The sequence below is a fragment of the Chenopodium quinoa genome, unplaced genomic scaffold (assembly GCF_001683475.1).
Source record: "Chenopodium quinoa cultivar QQ74 unplaced genomic scaffold, ASM168347v1, whole genome shotgun sequence".
NCBI classification, from domain to species: Eukaryota; Viridiplantae; Streptophyta; class Magnoliopsida; order Caryophyllales; family Amaranthaceae; genus Chenopodium; species Chenopodium quinoa.
In genome coordinates this window covers 1493531-1503897 of record NW_018744092.1, presented here as the reverse complement: position 1 = coordinate 1503897, position 10367 = coordinate 1493531, and the positions used below count along the sequence as shown (strand labels likewise).

The following is a 10367-nucleotide window of genomic DNA, read 5'->3' as shown; positions in this document are numbered from 1 at the left end:
TTACTAGATTTGACTTTTTTTTTTTTTTTACTAAATTATAAAAATAATAATTATTCCGTTATTTTTAATTAATATGCATGGTGTTGGATTAGTCACAATAAATAATCTATATTATCATAATATTGATTTTATTATTACACTTTAATTAGTAATGTAAATTAAAATATATCAATAGTCAAATTTATGTGTTCCTTGCAGATGCATTTCTTTAGAAACAAACCGCGTAATATATCTTCTTGGCAATGAAGGAAATTATAAGGTCAGAATATGATCTGAGGGGTATAATAATATGCTTGTCTTATTTTTTGAAGTTAAGATAATTTGCCCCTAAATCGAAACCATGCATCGGTCAACTCGATTCAAGTTAGCAAATTAGACACTTCAATAGTAAGGAAAAAGAGTAATTAACATTCTCCTACCTAAAGTGTTTCTATTAGAGATTAAATCCTCAATATAACATGTACTACCTTTGTTTTATATTTTTTACAACTTTGGAATATTTTATATTTCATAAATAGTATCCCAAAATTACAAAAAATATGAAATGGAGATAGTACTATTCTTACAACCTGATCAAATTTATCTTGGTAAAGTGCTCGAGGTATATAATGTTCACCATGTATGAAGGGCATACTCTTGATTAAACTAATACAAATACAATTCTTAAGCTTTAGACAATGAAACAGCTTCACGAAACAGCTCGTTTCATTAACTCTTAAACAAATCAATTGTCATACTGGCAATCAAATAGAGATATCTGAGGAAGGTGGCATTTAGGGATGGGCTTAACCAAATAATCTATTTTGTAACAATATTCTAATATAGTTGACTTATACAAATAAATGAATATTGTATATATAGCCTAACGTGTGTTCTCAACGGTCTGAATTTGAGATCATTTCATCAAATATACATAACAAGCCACCATAGTACATACACCAAGAGAAAGAGTGATCTTGAAAAGATTTAACCAAATTCTAGCACGTCACATTAATAATGTTGTAGGAATTAGAGCCAAATCGATAAATTATCGACAAACAAACATGTTTTAAGGGTGATATTGTTTAAACACGAAGGTAGAGAGAAACTCGAGTTAAAAGTTTTATCAGGTATTTTTATTCGGAAAACACCCTCTTATACAGGAAGAAAATTTCAAAAAGGTTTTTACCATTTATACCCTTGGATTAGACAAGAAAGTCATCTAGTCCTTGAAAAATTTATAGTTACACAAAAGATAGATCCTTCAAATGATAACAGAATTACCCCCTTGTTTTCCTAGCACATCCGAGCCCGAAGGCGGTATACACCACCCTAGCCAACAATTGTACCATGATGTAATAGAGGCTAGCTTTGGTGGTGGTGGTGGTGGTGGAGTTGGAGGGTCAGAGACTCAGCTTAAATCTCTTCTCTGCAGCCTATCAATTCTGAAGCAGAAACTTCACGAGGTCGAATCATTGGTAAACCTCTTCCTCCCCCAAGAAAGCCATCATCATCATCAAAGTCAACCAGTCACGACGTTGTCAACCTCTCCGGTGCCTTTTGCAAACATTGGCACTCTGATACAAGAAGTCGTCGTGACAGCATCATCTATGATGTTCAACTGTCAACAAATGACCCTTGGTTCGACGCAAACTGCAGGTAATAACAGCAACAGCATTAGTCGCGATTATATGCAGACTGCAGACGGTCAGCACCATATTAAACAGCAAAGGCCTGATGATGGACTGCAGCAATTTGTTAGCTGTGATGTTAGTAAGAATAACAATATGTTCGTAGATGGAGATAACATCTACAATTGGTACAATGATACTAGTACTGCAGCCTGCAACAATTACATCAGTACGCGAGCTGACAGTTGCTCAAGAACTACGACGACTGCCAGCATAACCACAACAACAGTAGTGAAAGGGGAGAAATCGAAGTATGTTAAGGCTCAGACAAGCAGTAAACTGGCCCGAGATAGGAAGTCGTTGACTGAGGCATACGATCTTGTAGAGCCAGATGCAGCAGATCTGTTAGCAAAGTATACTCATTACTGTCAAGTATGTGGTAAAGGGTTTAAGCGCGATGCCAACCTTAGGATGCATATGCGAGCACATGGAGACGAGTATAAGTCTACTGCAGCCCTCAGCAACCCTTTAAAGAAAGAAGCAGAGGATCAAAACAGCGCGATCAGGACACCGAGGAAGTACTCCTGCCCACAGATGGGGTGCAGGTGGAACAAAAACCATGCTAAATTCCAACCTCTTAAGTCCATTATATGTGTTAAAAACCATTACAAAAGAAGTCATTGCCCTAAGATGTATGTGTGTAAAAGATGCAACAGAAAACAGTTTTCGGTGCTTTCGGATTTGAGGACTCATGAAAAGCACTGTGGTGATCGGAAATGGCAGTGCTCCTGTGGAACCACCTTCTCTAGGAAGGATAAGCTCATGGGCCACGTCGCGCTATTCGTTGGTCATCACCCTCTAGTTATTCCACTTGTTGATAACAAGCTTGATAACCATGGAGAACTACAGATTCATTTTGAAGACAGAGAAATTTAAAGTGTGATAATCATCCTATTAGATTTTGTTCTTCAACTCTTTTTTGTTTTTTGAATGGGAGATTGTACAATTTATTTTTTACTCCTATGACTGATCAATCTAAAACTTGTAGAAACTTGATCAATTAAATTTTGTGTAACAGGCCTTGAATATGATAAAATGTATAATTAATCCTTGAATATATGATTGATTAAATGTATAAATAAACTCGTTCAATTAAACTCTAATCCTGTATTCACATAGGTATCTAATTAAAGTCCAGGGGAAAGTGGAAATCACATTCAATTGCAAACTAAAATTTATGTTGACTATATTAAACAATTGTTGAAACTAAATTTTTGTTGACTAGACTTTTTTTTTTTTCGGCCTAAACTACGTTCAATTGCAAACTTCGGTTTTTTTTACATAGTAATGATATGCACCTATTGTGTTAATTTTGTTTCCACATATTTCAGAAAAATAAGCTTAAATAAAGCTCATATAAGAGTTAATAAGTGTTACTTAATTTTAGTTTACAACTAAAATAAGCTCTATAAAAATTTAATAAGTTTAAGTATTGTCTAATAAGGTTTAACAAGTATAAGTAAGCTCTAAGTTTAGTTAAGTTCATCAGATGAACTAAATGAATAGAAAACACACCCGAGTTTATCAAAACGTTTGATTGTTATTGGCCGGGTTCACAAACCACCAAGACCAACCCCGTCAATGGATGGTCATAAGTCCTCACAAACTGGCACTAATCTTGCACATTCCGGCTTTCAAGGTGGGTGGGTTGCAAATCAACATTTTGATCCACGACCCAAGCAAAAACCCAGCCCAAGGCATGAATCGCTTGAACCAACCCACACGACCACACGTGACTCTATGAACCCCTGACCAAACCAAATGTGGTTCAATCTCATTCAACCCGTGAACATTCACTCCAACCCACCACCAACCCGAAAATGGAATTTATTATTCTGTATGTATGAATGTTTGTCCCACATAAAAGAAAGAAGATAAGATTGTCTTGTTATAACTCAATATGTGCTATTGTGCTAATGTACATTGAATTAGATTGGGCTCTATTTATGGTCTCACTCAATATAATGTAATTTATTTCTTATTTATCTTTGAACCGGAAAGATTCATTTTTTTTGGGTGTTTTTTTTTTTGTTTGTTTGTTTGTTTTGAGTTTATTTTAAATTTTGCTTTTTTTTTTTAGTTGGAAAATTTAAAGGCCAGTAATTTTGTACGTAGTATATGGCCTTTAAATTTCGGTTTGCCCACATTTCCTGTTTTTTGGGTTAATTTAAAATTTTGTTTTTTTATTTATTTTATTATTATTTTGGTTTTTTTTTTTGGAAAATTTTAAGTTTAAAATATCCATTAATTTGGGAAATAACATTCAACATAATATATTTGCAATAATTCTCAATTTATTTATAAAGTTACCCAAAATAAAAAATCACTCAAAAAATTGTTCCAAACTTCCAATTAACAAAAATTAGCCGACATTAGCAGAGAGCATACAATTAGCGAACATGAAAAAGATGAACAATACTTTAAAATCCCTTATCGTCGTATAAATTTGCGGTTGTGTTGATAGAACAATACTACTTCAAATTCCAATTTTTTTGTGATACGCTCAAGACAAAGAATTGGGTTTTTTTTTATCTTGAAATTAGGGTTCTTATGAACGACTTTACGTATATCTGTATATAGCTTTAAAACTTTCCAACTAAAATAAACCCAAAAAATAAAATAAAAAAAAAACCCAAAAAACAAAAGAAAAAAAAAAATCCAAAAAAGTGAACCAAACTAGTTCAAAGGAAAACAAGAAATAAATAATTTTCTTCCAAGTCAAACATTATTTTAGCTAGTTTTGGAATTAAAATTTACAAGTAGCCGTTTTGGTAAATACTTTTATGAAATTAGCCATTTTGATAAAAAATCTTGCACAACTTTTATTTAATAAGCTAAGGGAAATTAAATTTGGAGTACTTCTTGCATCAATTTACACCTTATTCATTCTTATCTACAACAAAATAAAGTCTAGCCGGACATAGATATTTCACATACAAATTAACCTTTTAATTTAGAAATACGATAGTATACAATTAAAGAATGTAACAATCGCAAATTATATATATATATATATATATATATATATATATATATATATATATATATATATATATATATATATATATATATATATATATATATATATATATATATATATAGTCCATTACCAGCTAATACTTGATCTAGTGATAAATGCGTGGATCAGGGTGGGGTCAAACCCTTTTCAGTGCACGTTGTAGTAAAGATTCTTTTTAGTCTTTTTCTTATATTCAAAGAATCTTGTTATCTGTTATATATAAAGCCGGGATGAATCATGCAGTTTGCCTAGACACAATTACTAAAAAAATTTACACTTATAACAATATAGAAACTTGTCTATTATTCTATTCTACATATCTCTAGAGGACCACCAAATTGAAACCAATCAAAAAATATAAATTAGAAGTGATACGTTAGAGATGACGATAACATGCATTTCAAATAAACATTACCATAAAGTTCTTGAATGAGGCAAATGCGTGGATAATGACAACTACATATCGAGAAATTGTTTAATTATCTAATGACAATTATCTGTAGTTTTTGTTGGAATAATACAAATTACAACATACTAAATTGTAACATCGTACTATTAAAATAGCCTTTTATATAAGAATGATACAGTGAATGAACTTAGTAAACGAATCCCTCGTACAAGTTAAAATTTTTTCAGTGACACATCCAAGGGAGGTTGTATTCAACATAAACTAATTAAATTCCATGTATAACATTAGTGAAGTTGTTCATTGACTTCCTATAATCTTTCTTCTTTTGCAACAAAATAAACATTAAGTAGTCCTTTTGTGCAATACTTGTGAGATGATTCAAGGGGAAGCTCTTTGTTTTAGCAACGGAGATGATGCCGGAGGCATGCACCATGGTCATCCTAGCAACTTGTACAATGATGTGGTAGAGACGAGCTTTAATGCTAGTATCGAGGGCATACACCATACACAGTCGATTAGGTCCATTCTTTTTTGCTTATCAATCTTGAAAGAGAAGATCCACGAAGTTGATTCATTTGTGAGCATTTTTCTTACCCAAGAAAACCAATATCATGCTCATAGTACAATTAATCACTTGACCTCTTCGATGGCATTTTCAAGCATGGCTAACCTAATACAAGAAATCTGAACCACCTCATTGATGATGCTCAGCTGCGAACGGATGACCCTTGGACCAACACATGTACAAACAGGTAACACTAACAACAATATCAATAATAGTACTAGTCATGTACATGTAGATCAAGAGCCACATACAATGCAAAAGGCTAATAATGGCCAATTTAGTGTAGACGAGGTTATAGTTGATAGCAATAGTCAAGGATTTTTGGATGGAATTAAGTTCAACAATCACCAAGCAATCAACAAGAAAACGTACCAAGAGTTAGAGGTGTCGATGGAGGCTTATGACTTGGTGGAGGTAGACGCGGCTGATCTACTGGCAAAGTACACCCACTATTGTCAAGTTTGTGGTAGAGGGTTCAAGCGAGAGGCAAACCTAAGGATGCACATGCGAGCTCATGGGGACAAGTACAAGTCAAGCCTCATGAGTGACCCCCTTAAGAAAAAGAACAGCGAAGAAAACAACACGACGACAAAACCTCCTAGGAAGTACTCGTGTCCACAAAAAGGATGTAGGTGGAACAAGAACCATGTCAAGTTTCAACCTCTAAAGTCGATGGTGTGTGTACGAAATCACTACAAGAGAAGCCATTGCCCCAAGATGTTTGTGTGTAATAGGTGTAATACTAAGGAATTCTCGGTCCTTTCGGATTTGAAGACGCATGAGAAGCATTGTGGAGATGTCAAATGGTATTGTTCTTGTGGAACTACTTTCTCTAAGAAAGATAAGCTCATGGATCATGTTGCTTTGTTTGTTGGTCATACGCCTTTGATTTACCCATTGATTACGCTTTCGGATAATAGGTAATGAAATTGTTTTAAACCCTTTGTTTCTTTGTCTACTATCTTTTGCATGAATGTGAAACCAATTGCTTTTATTCCCCCCTAACAAATGAACTGTTTTATTCTAGTTAATCAAGGTTACCTTTTTTATTTTATTTTTTTCTTGGCAATGGGTTTCTTTTCTATTGAACAATTTTAGTTTTAGTTTGGTTTCAGATCATTTGAATTTGATATAGGTTTGTGGTATATATGTTACAAATCTTTACAACAATGTAGCCATTAAGGGCAGAGCTAGCCAGTGGCGGATCCAGGATTTAAATAATAGGTTGTCTCATCCCATCATCGTCCACCGACCGCATAAAATATCAAAAAATAATCAAAGCTTGAATAATGGACAAAAAAAAATACATAAAAAAGTTCATTTCATAAAGTAATTCAAATTCATATTACAACTAAAAAAGTACTAATTTTATTACAATTGCTCTCGACGAGTTTTCATATTTTGATAACGATGTACAATATCATCCATGCTTGAAATAATGTGACAAGAGTAGGCACTTTTTCAGTAAAAAAAACTTGAAATATCTCGAGATGTTTTTATTTTCATTCTGAAATTGAAGTTAAAGGTTGAATTAGATAAATCATACAAGTAGGGTTCTCTCAAGGTTATTAAAACTAATAATATCATCAAAAAAACGCCCATTGACCTCAATTTCAGTCCACCAAACCCCAAATCTCCAAATTAGCAATCACCATTCTCAATAGCTAATAAGCAAGTTGGACAACTATTATCATTTATCAATTAAACAGAAATAATACTATCCTCAGGTTTTATTGGCAAAGAAATTAGAATTCGGAGTCAGAATGGGAATACGAAGCTCATAAGCAATATTGGTCACTTTCTTCTTGTCACATTCTCACTCTTCTATAGCATTTTTTGGAGGGAGAATGGACGGAATGACTACTTACTACCTGAGCATCATCGAGTTCAAGCTTAGTCACGGAAAATTCATACAAAGGAGGTTGACAAAAATCCCCCCAAAACCGTCTTACATCTTATGCTAAGTAAGATATTGAGCAACCAAAAATTAAAGAGTTGTTGCAAATTTCATGAAAAGTAACTCACACGGAAATTGCAGCAATAAACCTGAAGAACCCTGAAGTATGCAGCTATAGATCCTAATACTATATCAAGCACTAATCAAATCAAGAAATTTCAACCAAAAAAAAAAACTAAAAAAAAACTCATACACTGATATTAAATATACTGATAATTTTGATAATTAAACATTTAAATTGATGATTTCATATAGAATCTAATCAATTTATAATCTTATTGCAATGTAATTATAAATTAAAAGTTTAAAACTAACTTAAAAAAATAGAATTTGGGGAGCCACTACACGAGCACGACGCTACGACAACCTCACAGACGGATTGACGGACGCCTCACGCCTAACGGAGAAGCACGAAAAGGTTGTCGGTGATACGGTGAACGGCGACGGGGACACTGGGACGGGGCTGCTGCGGATTTCAATTTGGGTGACTTTGAAGTTTAGGGTTTCAATTTGTGAGTAACGGGATTCAAACCCATATCTCGTATGTGGTAGGATGGGGAAAAAACCACTAGGCTGCAAGCTAAAGCTCTTGATACTTAGGTTTTTTTTTATATAAAATAATAGGTGTCCGCGGACCCACTATGACTACACATGGGTCCGCCACTGGAGCTAGCTAGTATCCTCTCATGTAAAGATTGCACTAATCAAGTCAGGTCGTCCCATGCCATTGCACGTTTTAGCATGAAAAAAGTGTGGCATACCACAAACACGAGATATGCATGGCATGATATTAATTGTATTGTGTGTATGTGGTTGTATGCCAACATAAGTCTAGACCACAAATATTTTAGAGAAGCAAGAAACAACCTGATCCAGCCCGACATGACTAAAAATGCTAAAATAAATTACATTTGCCATATATATGCAAGCACGATACATTACAATGACACCTGGCATGCCTGAGTCGCAATTTTGAAAATTAGGCACAACACATGGAGAGTAGGATCGATGATGGCCAGGCCTAGCCAAGCCCATGGGCACATCCCAACATGGGCCAAAATCATCTTTACTCTCATTATTATGGTATATTCTTAACTTTTGGGATTTTTTAAAAAAGAATAATAAACTTTTTTATTTTAACTTTTATGGAGATTGATAGAAGGCTAAAGTACCTCTCCCTCAATTATTTGTCTCTGTTTTTTGGATTAACCCAATTTGCTTGACTATTTTATTATTTAAAAAATCTTCTAGTTTTACGTGTAAGTTGGGTCTCACATTCACCTATTCATTTCATCCGTTCTACTTTTTCACTTGCATAAAACCATGTGCAAATGACCTAAGACAAGTAAATTGAGAAAAAGCGAGTGAGAATTTCACTCGATCTTACTTTATTTAAATATTTTGTGTAATTTGTTTAACTAACACTCCTACTACCTCCGTTTAATAAGAGATGCATTGTTTTGACCCTTTCACTTTCTAATACTCTTCTTTGACCATTAATTATTGTATACATTATCTAGTTAAAAAAAAATTATGATTATATTTTTAAAAAATACGTTAAAGACCAATCCAATAATATATACAAGTATATTATAAGTTAGTCTCCCCTTTTTCTTCATGTATTAATAGTTTTGCATACTGGACTTGTGAGACTTATGAGTTAGTCACTCTCCCCCTTTTTCTTCATTGCGGGGTTTTAAAATTTTCATCCACCTGTGTTATTTTTAGGGGTGTTCAAAAAAATCCGACCCGATTGTCCTTTCCTATTACCCGATGACCCGCAAAAAATCCGATGAAAAATTAACATATTTTTCTGTTTTTTTCGGGTCGGGTACCCGTCCCGTGAAAATAACAGTTTTGTGGGCCGGGACATAGGACAGACTTTGCTAAACTCGGGTACCCGGATACCCGCTTAAAAAAAAAAAAAAAAGTTTCCGTTAACCAGCCCAGTCTGAAATGAATCAGGTTTAGATCCAAGCTTCATAAAGTTCATCTTTACCCAGAATTAAACAGCACCCACCAACTAAAATCAACTAAAATCAAAAACCCAGAAACAGAAATCCGGGTGAATTGCGAATAGAGGTGGGTGAGAATCCGCCTCTTCACCTTCGGTTGCTAAATGGCTACGCAGAGATATATGGTACAGAAATTCCTCCAGAAATTTGGCTCAATTTTCCTCCACGCCTTAAATTTGCGGTATATTACAAGTCTTTGATTTTTAATTTTTGAGTTGTAAAATCAAAATTGAATCCTCTTCTGTCAACATGTGTGTGCTTATTTTGATAATTGTTGGATACTCGAATGGATTTACAAGAAATTATAAATTATAACATCTTAAGCAAGGAGTAGAAACCACAGGAATGGCAATATGACATATTTCAACGAGGAGTTGTTTTTGCCAAACATGTTTATCTGCATGTTGGTTAATTAATGGACAGAATGCTGAGTAGATGCAAGATTTTGAATCCGAAATTATGTTACCCAGACTAATGTAGGCGTAAGCATGGAAGGAAGAGCAGGAAATTTCCACCCACATTATGCCTCTTGTAATACTTGAGACAGTGGAAAATTGGAAACCATTCACCATCTGTTAAGTTTACGATTTGCTTAAAAAAAAATAAAAAAAAAATCCGGCACAGAACACGGGCCAACTTATCAACTACTCGAAAATCCGGATACCCGAATTTTCGGGTACCCGGATCTGAACACCCCTAGTTTCTTCACCAAATAAGCTTTTTTTCAATAAG

General features: G+C 34.1%; 2 protein-coding genes across 2 annotated transcripts; both read left to right on the top strand.

Moving 5' to 3' along the window:
- Positions 1-903: 903 nt before the first annotated feature.
- Positions 904-2773, top strand: LOC110691782 (protein SENSITIVE TO PROTON RHIZOTOXICITY 2-like). The gene has a single exon (XM_021868730.1). The coding sequence runs from the start codon at positions 1248-1250 to the stop codon at positions 2544-2546; it is 1299 nt and encodes a 432-aa protein (XP_021724422.1). The 5' UTR covers positions 904-1247; the 3' UTR covers positions 2547-2773.
- A 2570-nt stretch (positions 2774-5343) lies between these two features.
- On the top strand, positions 5344-7110 carry LOC110691781 (protein SENSITIVE TO PROTON RHIZOTOXICITY 2-like). The gene has a single exon (XM_021868729.1). It carries the CDS (start codon positions 5799-5801, stop codon positions 6585-6587), a length of 789 nt encoding a protein of 262 aa, XP_021724421.1. The 5' UTR covers positions 5344-5798; the 3' UTR covers positions 6588-7110.
- The last annotated feature ends 3257 nt before the right edge of the window (positions 7111-10367 follow it).

What these genes read in the sequence shown, in the direction of transcription:
- LOC110691781 (XM_021868729.1), top strand. Translation starts at nt 5,799, where the DNA reads ATGATGCTCAGCTGCGAACGGATGACCCTTGGACCAACACATGTACAA.
- LOC110691782 (XM_021868730.1), top strand. Translation starts at nt 1,248, where the DNA reads ATGATAACAGAATTACCCCCTTGTTTTCCTAGCACATCCGAGCCCGAA.